General features: G+C 51.2%; 4 protein-coding genes across 4 annotated transcripts; 3 read left to right on the plus strand and 1 right to left on the minus strand.

Moving 5' to 3' along the window:
* Positions 1 to 740: 740 nt before the first annotated feature.
* On the minus strand, positions 741 to 4,136 carry BCR38DRAFT_526185 (uncharacterized protein). Its single transcript, XM_040865344.1, has 4 exons — positions 4,052 to 4,136; positions 2,151 to 3,974; positions 1,374 to 2,083; positions 741 to 1,286 (listed from the first exon to the last, which is right to left on the minus strand). The coding sequence occupies exons 2-4, from the start codon at positions 3,775 to 3,777 to the stop codon at positions 1,227 to 1,229; spliced, it is 2,397 nt and encodes a 798-aa protein (XP_040712813.1). The 5' UTR covers positions 3,778 to 3,974; positions 4,052 to 4,136; the 3' UTR covers positions 741 to 1,226.
* A 4,908-nt stretch (positions 4,137 to 9,044) lies between these two features.
* Positions 9,045 to 10,929, plus strand: BCR38DRAFT_348622 (uncharacterized protein; the record flags this gene model as incomplete). Its single annotated transcript, XM_040856439.1, has 4 exons — positions 9,045 to 9,350; positions 9,681 to 9,926; positions 10,071 to 10,215; positions 10,307 to 10,929. Coding segments are annotated over 4 exons (1,320 nt in total), but the record flags the coding sequence as incomplete, so codon positions are not given.
* A 794-nt stretch (positions 10,930 to 11,723) lies between these two features.
* On the plus strand, positions 11,724 to 13,351 carry BCR38DRAFT_459638 (peptidase C1-like family protein; the record flags this gene model as incomplete). The annotated part of the gene is made up of 3 exons (XM_040862311.1): positions 11,724 to 11,914; positions 11,994 to 12,361; positions 12,420 to 13,351. 3 exons carry the CDS (start codon positions 11,724 to 11,726, stop codon positions 13,349 to 13,351), a joined length of 1,491 nt encoding a protein of 496 aa, XP_040712815.1.
* Positions 13,352 to 20,074: 6,723 nt separating this feature from the next.
* Positions 20,075 to 22,871, plus strand: BCR38DRAFT_411733 (uncharacterized protein; the record flags this gene model as incomplete). Its single annotated transcript, XM_040858605.1, has 2 exons — positions 20,075 to 22,520; positions 22,579 to 22,871. The coding sequence occupies 2 exons, from the start codon at positions 20,075 to 20,077 to the stop codon at positions 22,869 to 22,871; spliced, it is 2,739 nt and encodes a 912-aa protein (XP_040712816.1).
* Positions 22,872 to 22,987: the final 116 nt, after the last annotated feature.

Consider the following 22,987-nt stretch of genomic DNA (forward strand, 5'->3'; position numbering starts at 1 on the left):
GAGGTCTCACTACCAGTGTACACTTGATGCGAGTGCAAATAGGGTGTAAATGTTGTATTGGGGAAGCTTGGTTAGCTAAGCCATCTGGCTGGCCGAAGGCCCTCCTGGGCTCCCCACCTTATTTTATCTATAGCTACAGAGTCACCCTCCTTAGGATCACGTATCAACACTCCATGCGACTTTTTCCAGCAAGATAACGCTAGAAGGCGCACTTACAGGTCTTCACAAGAGTGGCTAGAAGCCCACAGCATATAGACTATCGATTAGCCTGCTCACAGTCCTGATCAGTCACTAATCGAGCATTTGTAGCGCCATATGGAGGCCTAAATTCATAAAAAAAACACCCTAACTTATGCTCTCTAAGGATAACAAGGCTAACAGAGAGACGTTAAGAGACTAGATTCCGGAGGCGTCGTTGGTAGTCTCACAGGCCCTTCGACTCCATTGTTAACCGCGTCAGAGAGCTACGTCGCGTACGCGACAAGTATACACAATACTGAAGAGCAGAAACAGATCATAAAGATGAACGTATTATTATTAAACTTATCTGAGGACTGCCTAAGCAATTGAGCTGGTAACTATGGATGGTGTTGAATGGTAGGGACCTCGGAAGTGGGGTGCATGTGCGCCAGACTTTTTTGAACGTAATTTTCTTAACATGGACTTCAGCAGCGCATCATAAGGTTCTCTTAAGGTAACAGGGACTATCCCGAAGGGTTCGTGGTATTTACTGACTTTACAAGATGTGTCACAAGGCAGGATCTTTTAACACAAATCATCGGAATCATGGACTCAGCGAGGCTAATGAATTACCTACTGGGATAGCCATTCTTCTCGGCCGGTCTCCCTTCCCTAGCAAATTATCGCATCATGCTCTCGTATTTCGCCTCGCCAATTTCTGAGTTTATCTCAATCCAGAACAGTCTTGTCTTCCATTTACCGTGGAAATGATGCAATCAAGTCTAGATCGAAGATCATCTCTCCAGGTTGTCAGTCGTTGAAGACTTTCCATCGTTGGTGAAAACGCCATGGCAAGCCTAAGCTCATCAGGAGATCTCGGCATGTAGCGGCATAAAAGGTTGAAGTCATCGTATGCCCTGATCATGCCCATGTGACATGAGGTCATGAGCTTGTGGTGTAGAAGGAAAAGGTATTCCGATGGCGATTGTGGCAGGTCTTTCCTGAACACACGTGGAAAATACTAATCGCCAAACAACATCGCCTCTTTAGCGGTATGAGACTTGAGGAACGAAGCCAGGTGCTCTATTTCGCAGATGAGGAGGCACATAACCCGTGGCCTCGGGGGTGGGCTTCTGGTTGGACTGAGGGCGGTTTCCAAACGCGATCGCTCTATTTCGCAGATGAGGAGGCACATAACCCGTGGCTTCGGGGGTGGGCTTCTGGTTGGACTGAAGGCGGTTTCCAAACGCGATCGCTCTGACTGGCTCTTGTAGTTGAGCCTCAGTGTGATCTGCCGGAACAGATTGGATGGTGCTAGCCTCGTGATTCTCCTCAGAGGGACCTCCGAGCGGTGCCGGGCTGGTCTCGTTTCCCGCGGTCTGGCTAGTAAAAGATCCAGTTGTCATAGGCTCGGCCTTTACTGGAATCTTATGGCGTAGGTGTGGAGGCACCCAGGTCCCCCGCATCTTCACCTCCTCCTGTTGACCTGTGGCCTCGGCTGGGCTACGCGAGCAAGACTCCCGACCAGTATCAGCAGCGGCACTGTTAGTAGTCATAGTGGTCGCAAGGGGCCGACGAAGGCCGGTTTCGTCGTTAGTCATGACGACGTGCACAACCCTCTCCTTCGATGACATATCGTTAGGATGTCCGACCGAGGTGTAAACCGTCTCATTCAGCGCAATGGAGCCGTTGCTCTCAGTCAGCTTCATATTCTCATCCATCTCCTTCGTATTGAGGCCGTTAGCGGAGCGGTTAGCAGTGCCATTGCTGAACTGATGAATACTGTTCGTGCGAGGTTGACGCGCAGCAACGTTAACTGAGTCGAGCCAAGCCTTGGCCTTCTTTTCAAGCTCAGGGCTGCTCATCAACAAGGTAACTTGGTGGTCTCTGATTTGGTCGATCACTGAGAATGTTAGTCAATACGGCCCAATTGGAGAATGAGCGCAGACTACATGGGTGAAATAACTTACGATTCAAAAGCCCATCAAGAGCACTTTCAAGCTGAGATCCGGCATTGTAACGCAATGCCAAAGATGCAGCCAAATAGAAGGTCGGTACTCGATAAGGGGCATGTAACTTGCTTTGCAAGTTGACATTTCGTCCAAGGGGCATCTGGATCGAAGGCAGGTTCCGGATGATGGAGCCAAAAACTTCGCTTGCGATGCGCTTGGTATCCTCCGTAGCGACCTGGGTCCATTTAGGCTCATCCCAATCGCGGCATCGTTGGTTGAATGCCGGATGCAAGCCGGCATACTTCACAATAAGGTCACTAAGATAAACCTGTGACATCCGGTGCTCCATAGTGTTGAACATCGCGCGGCAGTCGAGTTCATTGGGATGACTGTCTCCCGGGAATTGCTTAGCCTCCGACAGAAGGCGCTTTCCGAACTCGCTCTCATAGTATCCAGGAAACGAGGAGAACGACTCCTGGACCAGGTGCTTGATATGGTTCAATTGCGATTCCTTACGACCGCCAAAGGCAGTTCCAAGGAATTTAAGTCGATGAGGGTCGGTCTCTGTCGTCGCGTCGTCGAGCTGACGCCATTGCAGTGCATATTCTTCAAGCCGTTGGCCTCTGCGAGGGCCGATGAGCTGATCCCAGTCATCTTCCGTGCTATCGAAGGAAAAGGTATGGTCATCATGATGACGCATCAGTCGCGCAGCAAGAAGCGAATGGAGCTGATCTCGAAATTCCTCCCGAGCAGCTTGTTGCTCCTCAGACAGCTTCGGAGGACCTGGGAAGGCTTCAGTGGCCTTGACTTCCTCGTCCACCCGATCATGATCGATGAAGGGCGACTTCCAGCTGAGGAATTCGTGACTGATAAAGCTTGAAAATACGCCACCGCATTGCTTAGCCAAAAACTTTATTGGGGTTGAGATTGACGGCAAGGTGGGCTGCAGGCTGATGGAAGGGTTGACCTGCCAGCCAGCCGACGTCAAAGAAGGAGTTAAGAGCGTGGCTTTAACATCGGAGCCTATGGCAACGCGCAGCTGCTCGTTCGTAACACAAACGCTGTACTTCTGGTCTCCAAAATAGATGTCCTGTTCAAGAGTTGTAAGGCCACATATGATGATGATCAAGGGCTGCCTGTTCTCTCGGGCGCGCTTAGCTCTCTGATAGACCTCGATCTGGAACTTAGTTGCCAACTTGGTAGCGGACGGCTCGACGTGGATCTTAATCTCGTCGTCGAACATCTTGCCGTTCTCTGATCCAACCTTGTTGTTGGCAGCGGCGGCGACAACACGTCCACCATGCGTATAGCTCTCGGGGTTCTTCTTCACCTCAGCTGCAACGTCGCAGTGCGAAATCCAAGTCTGGGCAGCCGGACGGACAATGGGCGAGAGCAGCGTCTTGAAGGCCAAAAAGTCGGCGATGTGCCAACCCAGGTCATCTGCACCGGCTCGCTCGCAGGGAATGGCGCAAAGACCGACGACGCTGGCATTGCGACTAACGTCAGGAGGCGAGCGCGTGACAAAAGTTGCATCCATAATCTTGCTGGTGTTGATGGGAGCCGGACGAGACTCGAACGACGTTGCCGTTGGAGCAAGCCTGCTCCCAAACAGCGAAGGAGACGCCGAAGGAGACGCCAAGGCCATTGTGTCTTGCGAAGGTATTTCAGGTCGATTCTCTGCTTCTAAATCACATTAGTACTCATCACTGAATGTTTGCGTGCATGGGACAAGTATTTCGATGCTGTAATTAGGGGTCAAGGAAGGTGCGATGAGTTGGGGTAACACTGACTTCTGTTCACGTCGACGCGTGGCGATTTCCCTCTGAAGATCTTATCCAAGTCCTGAAAATTTCAACAGGTTAAAAAAGGAGGAGAATAATGAACAGAACATCAGTTAGAACACGCGGTATGTGACCTACCTTTCTTGTGTCGGTAAGCAAGGCTGCTTCTGATTTGGAGTGGAGGACGATGGAAGATGAAGTGTTGGATGATTTTTGGGTGAGCGGGAAAGGAATGGGCAGTGATTCCGGGACCAAGAAATCTCGAAGGGAAGATACGCTTAGGGCGCTGTTGCTGTTCGTAGGAGAAAGGACGGTCGCGTCGTGAGACAAAGCAATCACAATGTTGGTTCCTAAGTAATGGTGCGGTGAGGGATGCTGTCATTCAGCAAGTTGCTAAGCATTTGAAATTTTCCGTCATATGAACGACCAGAATGGCCACATGTACTGGGTTACCCTTTGACCTTGATATTAAGAAATTGCCGATGAAATGGTTCTTGGGTAGTCAGTCACCTTGGGATACATTGATCCTTCCGAGTTCTAAACAGGTTGCACCTTCCCTTCAGTTATATTGGGAATCTACGGTAGGCTTACCGAGTTTTCAGGAACATTGACTGTACAGGAACACTTATATAGACTTTCACTGGCAACTTTGATGATGCAGTTAACCGACGCTCGCAAGTGTCTGATCTCAATTCTTACATATTGTTGCAGGCTTGGGTCTTGATCATGTAGCAACAGGTGCCCTTTAGCAGGCTATAGAGGAAAGAATTTTTCCCTCCCTAGATCTAAGTGACATGTTCATAGTCACTCTAGCCAGTCTAGTATTTCACAGTGTTTTGATACTAGTTCCAAGACAGGGCTCAATCTAGCAGCACAAACAATATACATTATTAGACGATCTACAGAGCCTAACACCACTACACAGGCCTAAGGAGTTTTATTCTTTTCGCATAATTTTGAGGTTATCGTGTCCCTCCACACTATGCTATACGGGTCATGGCAACGGAGACGATCTGACTGCCAAGACATGGCCCCATCACAGATGACAACGTACCACACAAGAGCCGGGGTAGCTTTCAACAATGTGTATTCAAGTTAAGATCATACCAGATACCTTGCTGTACACCCATTTTCATGGGAAGTCTGTTTTCAAATCCAGTTCGAATTAATCAACTATTGAGTGTCATCCCAAATAATACCCTATACTTATATCCGAAAAGTGTTGGGGCCAACTAAGATTTGCAAGCTCGACGAAGCCCCCCTCGAGCGTAATTCCTGGACCCCCGGAGAATAAATATTTCGGATACCTTAGAGACCTGTCAATACCCTGCCTACTCTATCTCTAAAGATATATTGCTAGGTCTGGGGTCAGTTTGGTGGTAACACGACTGTGTTACCCATTGCCAAGATCGTGGGGAGAGACAACCTCTGGCCCAGGATATTAGTGCATCTTACACAGTAACGCTTTGCCACTCACTATGCTCTCGCAACTTCCTCTGAAGTGCCTTTATCTGCATTATGCCGATTAATCTATCTTAGTCTTCAAGTATTTGGTGTATTAAATGCTCTTGTAATATGTTAGGCCTTGGACAAGCTCTGGGCACCATCGGTCGCCTCAAGCATTGATTTGATTGCTTCAGTATCTGGTCTTCATATTTAAGAGAAGTTGAATACGATTAAAAATTTAGATTTATCGCGTTGGCTTCGAGCCGTCGGCAGGTTCACACCCCCAGAATTCCGGACTTTGGTCTTCCAACGGGATTGCAGTTATAATTCCTTGACTCTAGCACGCGAGCTAAGCGATATATTGAAGCCTCGGCCAGAACCAACAGTCAAATCGCTGTAACTCAACATAATCGACTGCGGATTGAGATCGGCAATCCTCAGATACAACGACGTGGTCATCTCTGCGATTTCCTAGGGCGCTCACCGAAGCTACGAATTCTCCAGTTGACAGGAGAGCGCCGACTGGATTGGGTATCGTACTTCGAAGCGAAACTAGACATCAAGGCTATAACGCGCCCAGGTCAGCAAACATGTCTTTGGAGCATCTCAGCTTGCTTCACCCTGAAAAAGATACGGCAATTGCAGATAAGCAAGGAAACTCAACCCAACACGCAACCTGGCCCGAATCTAATGGGGTTGGTTGGATATCTAACAGATCTGACAGCTGGTATAGATGAAAGACCTGGATTGGACGATTCAGATGAATGAGAAGGAGCAGGTTTTGAGCCAGTAGGCTCGCGGTAGGAAAGCAGCGTGGGTTTGTTAGTGGGACCATTAAGCAAGACATGGTTGGTCCCACAGCTCATTACACCCAGTTTGAAATTCGTCACCAAAGGTTTTTTTCCACGAAGAACGGAAAGCGTAAAGACATAGCGGAACGGCAAGGGCATATATGAGGGTATAATCACAGAGTTCTTTACAAATACTCGTGTACAGAGAGACAGAGGGCGAAGGGCGACGTGGGAAGTTGGTAGGATACGATCAAACATGGTGTACCATCTTCAAACTCCTTGAGGCTTTCGGTGCAAGAGGCGCCGAGCTTTCGCCGTCGATGGGCTTGGGAGCTGGGTGGTTGGAGCAATCCGATTGACGTCTCGTCACTTTGGCTTGGTCCGCGGTTTTCATAGAACTGAAGATTTGACAGGAAAAATAAGAGACGACAATAATCAACTGAAGTCGCTAATGATGTTTAGCAATACTGATGTGACTAGTCTCTTTACCATAGAAGACGGCGTGGCGAAGGTTCTCAATTGTCAATCTCGGATTTCTAAAGTTGTTATGATCGACCATGCGCCCAGCCAGGTCTCTTACAACTGCACGGAAAAAACAAATATTGCGGCTGGATTCCCAGCTTATCTCCAAGTCAAGTAATGATTATCCTTTGACTGTAAAGTCTATTGCAATAGTGACATTGCGTTCAACATATCATATTGTCAGATGACAAACTTTTTACATGGGGGTTTTTCCCCGAGGAGCGAGGCATGGCTGTGACAGAATGAGAACATTAGACCTTCCGAGAGAACCCCAAGACTCTATCCAGCAGACATTTGTCATGAGACTATTATTTGTTATGAACACGGTATCAAACTCACTCATGACAGACCAAACACCCTCTTTGTTTGCAGCAAAGGCTGGTATCATATCACATTACGACATCTGATGCCCCACATGGGCTCTCACAATCCGGGAAGTAGGATTCCAATCCTGTTGGCATTTGGAGAGGTCCAGAAAAGAAGGAAACCCGAAAACTATGTTTAGGTTCGCACAGGTAATTTCAGTACCTAGGCAGAACGAGGCCGTCCTGGGTCCACATAGCTGCCAAGACGGTACTCAGATGATATGGAGTGGTTACGAGAGTTGTTTTCTCCTTGCTGTACTTGGTACGCGGGGCTTCGTTTCAATTGATTTCCTCGCCAATAAAGACGCAACGCAATTATCGCTAGTTATTCTTCTTAAACACCCTGGCAGACTTGTCAAAATTTGTTGCGGTGAGGTCGATTCTAGCATGTGAACGGAGTAATGAGTTTCGAGTCGATGAAGCCAAGGTCGTAATCAATTGACAATACCCGAGTCTCCGCATTTGGATCTGATCCAAAACATTCGACACAAATTTAGTGCGCTCACACCCCCCGGTTGTTATAGCAACGAGCCTGATTTCGCAGGGGTCATGGCGAATTGGAGCTTTTCATGAACGGTAGCAATCAACAGCTAGCTTTGCAGCCGCGTATGGAGATGGAAAATGGGCGAAGATGCGAAGGAATACTCTTTAAACCAAAGTCATCGATCGACTCGGTGCGTGCCATCGTATCACAGACAATACAGCACCAGATCTGTGGAACCTGTCCTGTGCACTGTGGGAGCTCCATTTTGGAGCAGACGGCAAGATGGGGGACCACGAGGTCCGAAGGCTCGCTATGAGGTCGGGGCCGCATGAGTGGTGGTGTGTTGCACGGATCAACCCAATGAGAGGGATCCACGCTGATGTGCGTTCCATGGAAGATGCTTTCTCACCGTCTGCAAGCCTCGACGACGTGGTTGGGGATTAGCAAGACTAGTGATGAATTGGTCAGCAGCAGCCGTGATACCCAGCCACTTGAAGAGCAAGTTACAGGCTCATACAGGCGATATCTGCCTCCCAGCCATGCCAAGTTGAGATCCACTTGCAGCCCAACCACCGCTGAAGCCTATGTCGTCTCAGTGCGGGCTAGTAGAAGCAACAGCACGGTGCACCAGCAACACGAGGCGCGACGGAGGGCGAGTGCTGCTGATCTGATATGACAGAATTCAATTGAGTGTGACAGCTGCTGGTGGCGCCGTGCCGAGGGTGTCAATGGTTCAAATGGACACTTTGTTGGCGCGAAGAGCTGCCAACGGCGGCCACTTGCCCCTAGGGGTGACAGCTTGGTAGCTAACCTACAATCTGACAGGACGACAAAGCAGCAAGAGTTTGTTTGACGTGCACTCACTCAATTGAATGCCTGCCTCGAGGTGCCAGTCCGCCAATTGAGCCCACCATCATCTCGATTAGCAAAAATGGACCTTTATGAGAACCGAAAAAGATGGTGTTAACTGTCCAAACTGAATTCTAGACCACCTAGGCGACCGTCCAGATGCGTGCCCGCGACTAACATGATAGACTGTGTGGAGGAGCTTCGGAAAGGCCAGGTTCGCCATCTGCAGGTTCGCCAGGTTCTGCTCAGGTTCGCCAGGTTCGCCAGGTTCTGCCCAGGTCCACATCTCCCCCAGCCTCCTAACTTTCTCTGGTTGGGATAAACAAGTTGCAGCTCGAAGCTCCACCCGTCGTAAACAACAACGGGCCACTAGAACCCTGCATTCAGCTGCCACCCTTCAACTCGTCCACACAAAACCCCAAACCACTGCCACTTCGCCCGCTCTGTTGCATTTCCTCCTTCCTCCTTCTCCAATAACCACTTGCACCGCTTCACTCAACACTTCCCCCAACTTCAGCCCAATTCCTCCCACGTCTTCCTTTAGCCGGAAAGAATCGAGTTAAGAAGCGCGTCCAACCCGCCGCTTCCTCCTCCCTTCTTTTCTTCTCTTTAGAAAGAAGAGCAAGAGGAATCTTCTTGTCTTCCTTTCGTATCTCGAAAGGTTGTCGAGGAGAGGACTCTCGCGCCCAAAGGTCGCCAACCTGGACTTTGAAGCCCGCATACCCGTTCCCTTCAGCATCTTCCCCTCTACCTACAAAGAGGCTGAAAAGGTCGAGACCACCACTCAGACCCATCAAGAGGTCGAGATCAAGCTCCCCGAGAAGAAAGCCGGACGGGAAGGTCGACACTCTTCATACTCTGCCCCCCTGCCTCCTCGCGAGGAGCCACGGTTCAGCGAAGAAGAGGTTCGTATTACACGTGAAGAGGAACATTACCACCGTCCCGGTGTCCATCGCGAGCACTACGAAGAACGCAGGTCAGTAGCTATTATTTATTTTTCACTTTTCAAATGACGAATTGGGTCACATATATATACCTATCCATCCCTCATGGCGGTGAGGGCCTTGGAGATCAGCCTCGGAAACTATTGAGCTGGCCTTCCTTGGGATCTCCATGGGCGGCGCCAGTGGATTGGAACATAGCTTCACTGCCCCCACTGTGGTCTGTTATGGGATAGCGGTGGACCCTATAATCCATGTTGGCGCTTGGACAGTGTTCGCAAGCTTTGTTGACAAAAAAGTCAACATGACACGGTTCTTGTATTAAAAGACCTCGACTGACACGCTCAACTCTCCAGACCTGCTCGCAAGCCTTCTCACTACCCCGACAGCTCTTTCACTGAGGCACACGAGTCACACGTCGAGTTTGACAACCATCACCACGACCACTACAACGCCATTGACAAGATCGAACGTGAATACCGCTCTCGATACCAGCCGGCTTACAAGGAACAAGGCCGCGTAATCGGAACCGTGGTCGGAAGCTCTGTTGCCCCTTCTACTTACTCTCATCACTCTCAACACTCCCAGCACTCTCGTCCCACGTACGACGAGAAGGTTAGTAGCACCGGCCTCACCGTCCACAGCCACCACTCCCACAACTCTCATCACTCTCGTCCCGTTTACGACGAGAAGGTTCGCGTTTCCGAAAGCACTTTCGACGCTTCCCAATCCGACCACTCTCGTCCCGTCTACGAGAAGGTTCGTATCTCGGAAAGTAAAGTCGACACCCCCAAGGCCCTTATTTCGTACCACAAGGACACCAAGGTCATCCAAGAATCTGTTGAGCCCCCTCACCACAACTCTACTCACCAGAAATCCAAGATGGGCTACTACGACGAAGATGGTAAGCTTTGAGCACCATTCCTTCCCCTCTTACCCCCATTTCCCTCCCACCAACATACCAGGCCAAGTGGCTTATTCACGTGTATCTTCAGGTCACTACCACTCGTTCCGCCATGGTCTCCATAAATTGGCAGACAAAGTGATGCACCACCACCCTCCCAAACAGGAAATCATCGAGATCACGGAAGTCCGGGAAACTCGTGACCCTTCTGGCCCTCCCACGTATGTTGCTCCATTGGCTCACACATTCTCAGCGCCCGCCGCTCCGGTCCCCAACACGGTGACGATCCCGTGCCACCACATCCGCATGGGAGACATCCTTATCCTCCAAGGCCGCCCTTGCCAAGTTATCCGGATCTCGACGTCGGCCGCCACGGGCCAGCACCGCTACCTCGGCGTCGACCTGTTCACCAAGCAGCTCCACGAAGAGTCGTCCTCGGTCTCCAACCCGGCCCCCAGCGTCGTCGTCCAAACCATGCTCGGCCCCATCTTCAAGCAGTACCGCGTTCTCGACATGCAGGATGGCATGGTCATTGCCATGACCGAGACTGGCGACGTCAAGAGTGGCCTCCCCGTTATTGACCAATCCGGACTCTGGAACCGCCTGAACACAGCCTTCGAGTCGGGCCGTGGCAGCGTCCGCGTGCTTGTCCTTGCTGACAATGGCCGTGAGCTCGTCGTCGACATGAAGACGGTCCATGGATCTCGCCTATAAGCTTGTGCATCATTTCGTCGTTCATAGTGTACGGGTATAAGTGGAAGTGAGTTAGTATTGCGCACATGAGAATCTCGTTTATGTACTAGAGAGGGCAATGTTGATGATCTAATGGAGGTTGGAAAAGGATGGTTTGCCAAGTACTTATTAGATTAGGTAGCTCTGTACATGAGGGTAATCGAATGTGAGGTGTTTAGTGTATGTTTGTGTCACTCTCGCTCATCTCATCCCCGCGAGTCATGAATGCGTTGAATTGAGTTTCTGATCGTGTATGAACGCCAGCGCGTTTTCACTCCAGATGATCAGCCGACATACGGTGTGAAGCTCATGGGGGGGCCGGGGGGAGAGGGTGTGCAAAGGTGTACATCAAGGTGCGCAGAAGTGATCCGGCGAACTCCCGTCTCATAGCTTCAGCCAATCACGTCAATGTTTGGTCTTATCGGTAGGATCGAGCAATGGCTAGCTGCGATGTCTGACTTACAAACCCCACAAGATAAGATGCATGACTTGCTACCGCGGGTATGGCGTGTGTCGCAACCTCTCCACTTCATGCGTGGAAGCTGATCCAGCTTGACTGAACATCTGCTTGTGATATTTCAACATAAGCTGCCCATCTTCAGCGCCGTGTTCTTTCCATTTCGTAGTTGAGAAGATCGCGTCCTCGCCATCGTCAAACAGCGTCTCCAGTTGTTCACGTCTTGTTCCCATAATACGTTAGTGATATAGTTCGTTTCCGTACTCGAGTACAGGTAGCCATGGGTGCGTACCCATCCAAGGTCTCGCCCGAGACTGCAATGCATGAAAAGGCTGTATTGGAGCGTCTTCAATCCTATCAGCTGAATGAAGACTCGGCTGAGGATGAATTCGTCCACGTCGGCGACGAGAAGGCCAGCCGCGATGTTCGCCTCGACCGGCATGCCGAGGGCCTCCCTGTCTCCCTCATGGCGTCGTGGCAGTCGAGGCTCCTCGACGACCCCAAGAATAGGTTTGTTTGCTCTCTTGTCTACAATCATGCGTGTCCATTCCTGTAGTACCGACACTGATGTGACTGTGGCTGGCAACAGATTGGCGCTTTCGGCCCTAAGCGCTAACAACCCCAAGGAGATCCTGACACAGCGCTCGGCCAAGATCGAGGATCAGCAGGTCTTTAATATCAAGATCCCGTTCGAGGGCGCGCCCATCACGAACCAGCGCTCGTCGGGCCGGTGCTGGCTGTTCGCCTCCACCAACGTTTTTCGTGTCGCGCTCATGAAGCGCTACAATCTTGATTCGTTCGAGCTGTCGCAGGCTTACTTGTTCTTCTGGGACAAGCTCGAGAAGTCAAACTACTTTCTTGAGAACATCATTGATACTGCGAATGAAGATCTCGAGAGCAGACTGGTGCAGCGCATTCTAGCTGAGCCTGTATCCGACGGTGGGCAATGGGACATGGGTAAGGGCATATTCTTAATCCAAGTTTGATTTTAACTGGCTATTTGACACCCTTTCAGTCTATAATCTGGTCGAGAAATACGGCTTGGTTCCCCAAGCTCTTTATCCCGACAGTTACAACGCTATGTCGAGCGGCACCGTGAACTACATCGTCATCGCCAAGTTGCGTGAGTACGCACTCACCCTGCGAAAGCTGCTCAAATCATCCACCACAACAGCCGCAACCCTGGCTGTTACCAAGCAGAAGATGATGCGAGAGATCCATCTCATCCTGACTCTTACTCTTGGTCCACCCCCTAGCTCCACGGACAAGTTTGAGTGGAACTTCATCGATAAGAACGGCAAGGCACGATGCGTTCGCGCGTCGCCCCTGGACTTCGCAAAGGACATCGCGTCTCCTGAATTCCGTCTCACCAACTATTCAGCCATCTCCAGCATGGTTTCGCTCGTCCATGACCCTCGGCATGAACCCCTGACGCTGATGACTGTCGACCGGCTGGGCAATATTGTTGGCGGCAGGGGTATCACTTACATCAACGTGTCCATCCCAACATTGAAGCAGGCTTGTATTTCCATGCTCAAGGCCGGACTCCCCGTCTTCTTCGGCTCCGACGTGGGCAAGTTCAGCAACTCGACGTCGGGCATCATGGACCTGAATCTCATCGACTACGAGCTCGGCTTCAACATCAACATGCTTGGCCTGGACAAGGCGGCGCGGCTACGCGTGGGCGAGTCCGCCATGACGCACGCTATGGTTTTGACGGCGGTGCATGTGGATGGCGAAGGTAAAAGCGTCAGGTGGAGAGTGCAGAACAGCTGGGGTGAGGCGGCCGGCGACAAGGGCTGGTTTGTCATGTCGGACCGCTGGATGGACGAATTTGTGTACCAGGCTGTTATCGATCCTAGGTTCTTGGTAAAGGAGGTCAAGGATGTGCTTAAGAAGGAACCTGTCGTTTTGCCGTTGTGGGATCCAATGGGGTCTTTGGCTTGAACTGGAATTGTGGAATGAGATTAAGCGATGGCTCGCGGGTTTTGATAGGATATGAGGAATGGCATGGAATTGTCAGTCGGTCAATGGCGCCCTTTACACACAGAGTTAGTATTTGATTTAATATGACGTGGTACGTGATACCTCTACTCGAAATCGTCGCTGGCTCTGTCCTCCAAGCTTGACCGCGTCTCCAAAAGGGGGCAACTTCACGGTCATAAATATAGATAAGATGAAGAAACGAAGGACAACGCTTTGATAGGGTCCGTTTATGCCCAGCATCTTCCAATGAACTCGAAGTAACTTCATCCACTTATGCAAACTTGACAGTATCTCAACTTCACCAGATAACTCGCAATAATCGTACTCTCCGTATGTGCTTGGTAATTAATTGCTTACTTAAGTACTAGAAATTCTGCTAGGGTCAAGTGCTGGACTATACAATTTGGTCATAACAGGTACGCAAAGTTCAGTTAGGAAACTCGTGCGTTTCAATATTACCAGATGTATTGTGTATTATTAGTTTTTTTTACTGGGCCTTGTGGTTTTCCATATAGGTTTTATTTTTGTTTCAGACCTGACAGTCTTTCCATAGATTATATCCAGTGAGATCTATACGATAGCGAGGTGAGGTCTTCCTAATTTCTCAATCGTAGCTAGATGCCCCCTTTCCAGAAGAAAATTTGGGTCTCACATAACAGCGCGTCACTCGCCATGATTGCCCAAGCTGTATTCTCAAATGACTCAGTTCATCATGCAAGGATTCATTTCAAACCAATTGGGCTAAATCGAGAAGCTCACTCTGCATTCCGGTGAGTGTGCAATGCATGTCTAGCTTCTTCCAAGAGGAGACTCTCAGGGGACACTGAGGCCCAACAGTATCTGACTGTATTCGTAGCGAACCTGACTAGCTTACAATGAGTCAGTTCGAGTTGAATCGAGTGTAACCGGGGGAGCTTTGCTCAGCATTATGGCAAGCGTAATGTCTAGTTTTTGGTAGTAAAGAATATTCAGATCCACAGGAGCCCAACCCGACTTACAGTGAAGCTTACTAGCTTACAGTGGGTCAAGTTCAATGCATTTGATCCGGGTGTGATTAGGTCTATTTTTTCATGAGACCGTGATCAAATAAACACGAAGTGAACACGAGACCAATATGACTGATGACTTCGATCGGCATATAAACTTAGTGTATTTGAGTAAGTTATCAAGGCATAGTCCCACAATAACTTTGGCTATAGAAGCATCCCCAATCATAAAGCACGGAACAGGATCCATATTTTCGCTTTATTTGTCTTTCTGCTCTGATGCTTCACGACATGTGTAAACCAGGGGCGCAGGAGTTGCCAATATGTTGAGGTTGTACAAGTTCTGAGTTAATGCACCTGGCTTGTGTAATATCAGCAGCAAGCATGAATGCCCACCTATAACCAGATATTAGACTTAACTGGATTTATCCTGCAAGTGGACGTGAGAAAGCAGTCTGGCTCTCCAAGGTCGTCTTACATCGGCTCTTGCAAAATGCAAGAGTGAACCACAAAACCGGATACGAGCGGACTACTCTACTGGGCATCTACTGAAAATATGTGGCAGACACCGTTTTTCTTAGCTTGTCACACCATTTCTGTGCCTCTTGTTTTTGTCACACTCAGGGTAGCCAGTCGGAGAAACAGGGCGAGTCTCAAGCCAAGCCAAGCGAAAGAATCTTGCCGATAGGTGTCGTCCCAGCCAAGCCAACGTACCCCGAAGTACCAGTTCGCATCTTATATCGTCACGTAGCTGTTTCCAGTGTTCAGTACCCAGGAAAGCTCTACGGCGCGGCCTAATCTCAATGGGAACAACGCATCAACGTCTGGGAAGGCATCTAGGGACATCGTGGTCGTTTCGTCAAGACCCCTGAACGTCAACGGCACTTGCAAGGCACTTATGGTCCAATGGCAGCCAGGGGACGAAGATGCCATCGCCCTGATCCGACACGCGGAAAGTATTATAGCACAGGCGGTTGCATGGTTGCAGCTCTACGCCCCCGGGTGAAACCCGTCGGGCGTCTGCTCTACGCGTATGCAGTGAGGGACAACCTTCGGGCGAGCCACGGGAACGACCGCCTCCCCTTGATGACGGCGATCTGGAACTTACGCGTAGGATCGATGCTGAGTATTTCCTTTCTTTGCCGTCTAGATGCTCAACGGTGGAGCCTTATGCCCGTTGATATTGCATCGGAGAGCTCGGAGAGCGCCCGGGAGAAGTCTAAGCAAGTCAGTCGAGTAATGGCAAGGCGATGGCTGCCCAAGACGGGGCCTTCACTGAGGACTGCTATTTACCAAGACGCCGTCTGTCTGTTATTCGCAGACCTCGATGCTACATACCCCAAGTACTTCAGGCTGCTAACCTTGCCCAGTTACCTGACGGGGCATAGGCTATATGCTACGTCATATCACGGGTGCTTTTCTATGCCAACATTTCTGCCCAACCCGGAGTTGCCTTGCCTTGTTGTTGTTCTGGAACGAGTAGCATGAGACGATGCTCGAAGGCGGTTACGAAACGGCATAGGTTGCTTAGTTGGATGAAACCATTTACGGGGAACATCAACCCCTTGGCAACGCTCCTGAGAAATTATAGTAAAGATCCACCATGACATATCCCATGAGCTTGCGACCTTGATTACGGGATATGAGATCTGCCTAAGTTGACTCCACTATGGGATCCCAAGTTGCAACCCAATCACTACACCTCCTCCAGCATTTCAAATGTTAGTGCAATACATAGCCCTCTTTGTTCCATATTTTCTCCAGACGTAACCACACATACAAATTTCTATGAAAAGGTACATACAAGTCAAAACCGACATAAATTGCTGTCATACTCAAGCACCCATTGCAGTCGTTTGTTTTGGCATCGACATTGCTAACGCCTCTAACAATTCCTCTGGTACGGCTTGCCAAGCAGCTACAATAGCCATTTCCAGCTGCTTTACGCCCAAAACTTAGGTCGTAATGCTTCAATAGCCAGTCTTGCATCCAAAACCACACGTTCTCAATAGGTCCAGCCGACGACGCTCTTGAGAACTCGAAACTCCAGGCGGTCTTCTCGTAATAAATGCTTACAATAAGGTGCGATTCCAGTCCTCCTATTGCAAGGAGTACGTCGTTCCTTAAGCACTGAATGATTTTGAAGGTCTTGTAGTTGTTTAACTCGCTGTACACTGGGGCTAGTAAGCACTAACTTATTTCGTAAAAGGCGCCTTGGAGTAATCATCGTAATACGAAGTTGCTAGAAAGATGTGCTATCAACTGCCTTTCATACTTATTTGTATGCGGGGATACTTCATGCTGTACTAGCTAATGGTAGTGTAGGTAGTGCGGCCGTAACTGCACTAACATTCCCCATGCCGGAGGAGGTGTATACCCCCTTGGTTGTTACCCAATACTAACTCTGCAAACTGAGAAGAACCTCGATCAGCTAGGGTCTCGGACGAACATGGATTTTTGAGGGATATGGAATTTGCGTCTCGCCCTGCTACCAATATTGGACTCTTTGCTTCTGACGAGGTGGACACCACTGGATGGGTTAGGTCGAATTTTTCGTGCTGGGATCAACCCTCCTGGCAGCAGGCTGGTTGTAAGTCGCAGTGGCGAATTGGGCAGAAAAGCACATGGCAACCTAACCCAACCAGTATGGTCGGAGCGTTTGAGCGGGAGATGACTCCATTTTGCTATTTTCCCAGTTATCAAGTAGAATATTTGTTACGCTGAAAGCTTCAGATGGGTTGCTACGTCTACGACAAGCCAAGGCGTCTAGAAATTCCAGCGACTGTCAAGCAAGCAGTGAGGGCAACCTAGTAAGGCCTCAACCACCGTCAGCAATGGCCATAGCGCCGATTTTGCTGATGCCACAGCATTGTCAAGAGGCAACTATGCAATCTGTCTGACTGAGACTTTTGACGGGTGGTGACATGCGAGGAAAGCCTGGCGCTCCGCGGCGTAGAGTTAGATCCTTGGGATAAAGCTCAAAACGGTGTGAAAACTCGGAAATGCACCAAAGTCTAAATTCGGATGCAGGCGCCGGGCGTTATACTTGGCCGTTGGCAATTCGGATCTCGCTCATCGCAACTGCGCTGCTGTAATCCTGTGCGTCGTACATATGCCAAGATAGTTGCTGTCCTTTGCAAAAGTAATTACAAGCCCTTACGCCCTAGCTGGAGGTAATCTACCGATATCTTTCACGCGGAGAGTTGATATGTTTCGCATGGTAAATTGACTCGGGATAGCTTGAACCAGACCCACGCTACCCATCACGACTTACAAGCACCAGGTACCAAGCCTGTCACGAAGAAGGGGTAATGAGCGGATCTCAGCATCAGTAAGAAGTTAGGTTTCTAGCATGGACTCTGCCCAAAGCTAAGGCGACAAGCGATGGTCCCAACGTCTTTTTCTTGGTGCTGAGTGAACTGTGGAGAGGAACACGGGACAGGCCCAGATGAAACCTACACACCTTAGGAGCATGCGCAGCTGTGACCTGACTGGCGGTACTTGCTCCGGCAGGTGTCACCGGCGGGTCGCCACCGCAAGAAGCCAACGGGAACGAATCCAAGCTCCGACTCGAGGATTCAACGATTTAGCAACAGGCTAGCTATTAATAGGCTGATAGCCTTCGATGTGATGAAATCGGTGGTTTACGTGGCTGCCGAACACCATAGCTAAACCTCCATTCGCCATCTGCATCACCCGGTGACTCTTCTGTATCCCCCAAAACAACGATAAGTCAACAAATATCAAAATATGGTTGGTGTTAGGGGCTAGAACAACAGAAGAAGCCCCGGCCTATTTAAGCTGAATCGGCGCATCGTCAAATACCGCTCGCCAGACGTTGCGCCGCACATCGTTCGAGGACTACACACAGTCTGTTTTTTATCCGAGGTGCACGTTCATCCTGTGCCGTCTAAGGTTGTGCTGACGTCGGTATCACCCCAGGTTGCAGCACGCAAAGCAAACCTAAGCAACCAAGCACCGTGGCACCCTTCCCCAATCCTCTACGCCGGATAGCACCCGTGGTACAGAAACAAGGCAACCGAACGCACCACGCAACGACGCACGACAACACGACAGCACAATTGAGTTCCATTTTCCATGACGGGACGGACAACTTGGGGACATAGTTGCTGTCGATCGTCACCAGCCAAGATTCTGCAATCCTGCGACGCCAATTAGGAAGTTCCCAATACGTGAGAAGTCGTTCTGAACCGGTCACATTGTGGCACCTGTCGACCCGGCAAGGAACGGCCCTCTGGGACCACCAACGTGCTTACCACCCCGCCCATCACCTCCCCCCTCCTTACCCCCTGTTCATTCAAGCAATTGCGTAGGGGACGCATGCCATTTCTCCCTTGAAACGGACGTCATCGCACTCCTCTCCCCCATTTCCACCTGGACATCCAGTCTCCCAGCTTCTGTCGCTTCTGACAGCGTTTCATGGGAAGGACGCAACCCAAACCTGCCCTGCAAAGCTGGGCGAAACTAAAGTGCATCTTGCCCCTTCTACGAAGTAACTAACCCCACTTCCATCGTGCAGAGCGCAGTCGTTTCTCTGTGCATAATAAGGGTAAGCCACCACTACCGCCGCTAGTTCTGCTGCATTTAGTTACCCTGTTATACGTAGTCGACGTCACCTGCGGGAATCAAGACCCTCCATCGTCCCGTGCCCGTTTCTGAATTAGCACGCCGTGTTGTAGACGAGCTCCACGAGACCACGGAAATGAAACAGCGCAACAATTCGATAAGCATCCGTCCGCCTGTCATAGCCTGCAGCCGAAACCAGCAGCAAGCAGCAACCCGTCCGGCCCGTGGTTCGTAGCACTTCTCGAGCTTGACAATCTCGATTGCGCATTGGTCTGGAGAGAAGAGCCTCAGCCTTTTCCGCACCATTATCCACCAAGTTAGTCTTGGCTTCATGTGACGACCAACAACACCCTCCTGTCGACCTTGGAAGTCTCAACTACACCTCCATCTGATTCAACACGCCCAGTCATTTGATCATCCAGCCCATATCCGAATCCACCTCGTTCTTCAACGATACACGGCGGGAGCAGCGGCAATTCCCCTTCCTTCGTCAACGCGGCTTAAGCCTCCAATTGGATCCAAGCAAACTCGAGGTTCTGGTTGTTAGTGGCCCAAACCTCACCGCTGGTCTCCTCGTCCCGCTGTCTGCAGATCAACGGACATCTCGACGGCGCCGACACCATTATTTTACCCCGCGATACACCACCATAGTCTGGACCCTTATCACCCTATTGGGTGTCTGGCTAACTTTGGGTATGTGAGCCGGAAACTTCAAACTACTAAAAGTCTACGACGACTTTGCGCGGCCGACATCCCCAGCTGCACTTTTCCTTTACCCTTACTGACGGGCCTTAACTAGTGCCAGAGAGCCCCATCCATATGACTCAACGGACTGCAACCGACTTGCCAACGTTTTGTCCCTGACCGCAACCTTCCACCGATAGCACTTCGAACTGCGGCATAATCAATTACGCTACCTCACGTGCGGGATTGGTGACGTTTCGTCCATCCCGCGCTGGGAAGTTCATTTGCGCGCTGACGCTATCCGTCGAAGCCCCTCCTCCTCGGACAATTGAAATTGAGAAAAGCGCGATTAAACAGCCACTGCTTCTTAGCTACGTGGACGCCGTCGCCACAAATTTGGCACCAAGAAGCTTCCGTAAGCTACGTCATGGCCGAACCGCATTACAGATACTCGGCCTCGGGCCGACGTTCCCCTACATTCAACCCGGCGCGGGCATCTTTGCCCCTCAGCGTTGGGTATAGTTCCCCGTATGGCGGGGATATACATGCGATCCCCACTGCTCGCTATGACTCGAGTGTCCCACGAAGGCAGGGCGGCACAACGACAATAACGACTTACAATGTTACTAAGGATCCCGTGACGCGAAGCTCAAGTGTTCGCGATCACAGCCGCAACCGTCATCGTCCTTCGACTGTCGACGCCGCGCCACACGTCAAACCCATCATCGTCACCACAAACCATCCGCCTAGCCGATCTAGCAATCCATCGTCGCACGCTTCGTCCGCCACCGCCAGAGCGAGCAGTCCTACGCGAGATGCGCATCGCAGCGTTGACGAAACCTACTATGCTCAGCCGGCATCCTCGATTCGCTCGCGGAGCCATAACCGTCACCACAGCTCGAGTGCGACTATGGATAATGATGAGTTCTACCGACTGTGGGAGCGGCAGGGCGATGAAAGACTCCGGGCGCCTCGCCCTAGCATCGGGACTGGAGCCGACCCCTACCACCCGCACAGTCGTCAGTCCATGTACGTGAACACACCACGGAACAGCACCTCGCTGGTAGACTTCAATCCAGTCGATGGATACGAATATACGAAGCCGAGTGAACTCGCAAGATACGATCTGGATCATGACCAATCCAGAACTCGTGCCAGCCGGCGTGAGAGCATTGATCGGAACTACTATCGGCCATCTGTCAGTGTGGTCAGCAGTGAAGTCAGTCGCCCTGAACGTAGGGGTCCACCACCCACGTCCTCCGCCATCGACCGGTACAACCGCAGTGCTGCTGCTGCCGCTGCCGCTTCCGCCGGCATCTATGATCGTCCAACCGTCACCCTGCCTTCTCTACCACCTGCGCTACCCCCTCCGCCGGTTGATGCTGCTCGTCGGTCTGGCCTCCCTGATGCCGCCGCAAGCCCGACGGTCGATCGATGGAGTGCAGGGCGAGCAAGGCCTGTCTCGCTTTATCAAGATGCGGCTCCTCGGATGTCGCAGCCAGATGAGCTGTATCGTGCGCGTGACGATGAGCGCGCACACAGAGATCACCGGGAACGTAGTGATGAGTTCTTCCGCGATGATGTGGTAGCTTCGCGTGGGTTTGGACTTCGTCCAGAACTTGTTGAGCCGCCGCAGCCAGATCACCGTCGCCACGTTGAAACTGCGGATCGACGAGAGTACGATGACCGCCGCTTCCGTAGGGAGCATGAGGACGCCGAGCCAAGACACCGGTCTGATGATGACCTGGACAGAGCTCGTGGGCCCGATGAGCGTAAGGGCATAGAGTTCAGGCCCCGTATGGAGGAGAGCAGGGACCGGAAAGACAACACGGATAGCAAGATTCGCGACAAAGTAGCTGCTGGCCTGGGCGCCGCTGCCGCAGCTATTGGTCTTGGCGCTGTAGCATCCAAAGAAGAGGAAGACCCGAGGGACGGCAGGGGGTCTCCTCGTCGACCCAGAGCATCTGAAGAAGACCTGGAGCCCGTCGGTGCCCACGCTGCCGCAAGGTACAAGCCTCGTGAGACGGACGTGGTCGAGCGGAAATCCTCTCCCCGTGAGGATCCCACCATTGTGGAGCAGAAACGAGAAGCCAGAAAGGAAAGAACCGATCCTCGTGACGGTTCAAGTACCGACGGCTCACGCGACCGCAATTCGCATGAGAGGGAGCGTGAGAGGACCCTCGAGCGAGATAGCTACCGGCGCGAGACCGAAGCGAGGTTGAGCGGTCCTCTCAACACCAGAGACAGCTCGCCCATAACTGAGGACCCTGCTATGGCTCCTCAACGACGGCGTCGTGCGTCTTCGGCTGCCCCATTCAACCCCACTGACACGAGAGGTATAATGGATCTGAAGGCCGAATTAGCCGCCATTGACGGCCCTGAGAAGCCCAAGGAGAAGGAGAGGCTATCAGCGCGTGAGCGTGATCGCGCTACTGATGTCGACACCATTGTATCCTCGAGCTCCGAGAGACAATCGGCCGCCTCGCGACCTCGTGGGAGAGACGACGAGTCTCGAGGACGTGAATTGGCGCCTGTCGACTTCGATCAACAAAAGCAAGTCCGGGTTGTATCGCCACCTCGGGACAAGTCAGAGCAGAAACCCATTAAGGGCATCCTGAAGCAGCCCAAGGAACAGTTCCCTGAAGAGCCCTACCCCGTCCGTGAGGGCGTTGCGCCTCATAAAAATGACGAAAAAAAGAAAGACGTCCCGCCCGACGCACGCTGGACCAAGATCAGTCGTAAGATGGTCAACCCGGAAGCCTTAACCATTGGTAAGGAACGTTATGAGGTCCGCGACGACTTTGTCATCGTTCTGCGTGTCCTGAGCAAGGAAGAGATTCAAGGATATGCAACTGCAACTGCACAAATTAGAGGTGAGCAAAATCATCAGTATGAGGCTACCAGCCGTTGCCCGTTGCTGACATATCACAGAAAAGCGAAGAAGGGAGTATGAGAGGGAGAATGAGGGTCGGAGCTATGATGACCGAGATCGTGGTGATGACGAAGAGGAGCGCAGGAGACGACACCGTCACCGCCGCGAGCGTGGCGAGGAGGACGATGATCGCAAAGACCGGGACAGAGATTACGACCGTGATCGTGGGGGTCGCACCCGTCGCCACAAATATGACGCGGATGTCGAGGAAGAGGAGCGAAGGTCGGCGGATGACTACCTTGATCATGGTAGTCACCATACTCGCTCGCATTCGCATCGGGATAGAGACTAATTCCGAGGTTACATGGTGAATAGAGTCGACGAGAAGAGATGAAGAGGTGCAGCCATATACGATGACATTTGATGCATTTGGAGCGATCTGGCGAAAGATTTTTGGTTTTTCGCTTT

Source organism: Pseudomassariella vexata (assembly GCF_002105095.1).
Source record: "Pseudomassariella vexata strain CBS 129021 chromosome Unknown BCR38scaffold_11, whole genome shotgun sequence".
Taxonomy (NCBI): Eukaryota; Fungi; Ascomycota; class Sordariomycetes; order Amphisphaeriales; family Pseudomassariaceae; genus Pseudomassariella; species Pseudomassariella vexata.

Coding starts and splice junctions, on each gene's coding strand:
- BCR38DRAFT_526185 (XM_040865344.1), bottom strand. CDS start 3,777: ATGGCCTTGGCGTCTCCTTCGGCGTCTCCTTCGCTGTTTGGGAGCAGG. Junction 2,084..2,150: donor TCTTGATGGGCTTTTGAATC/GTAAGTTATTTC, acceptor TAACATTCTCAG/TGATCGACCAAATCAGAGAC. Junction 1,287..1,373: donor CCCCCGAAGCCACGGGTTAT/GTGCCTCCTCAT, acceptor GCCACGGGTTAT/GTGCCTCCTCATCTGCGAAA.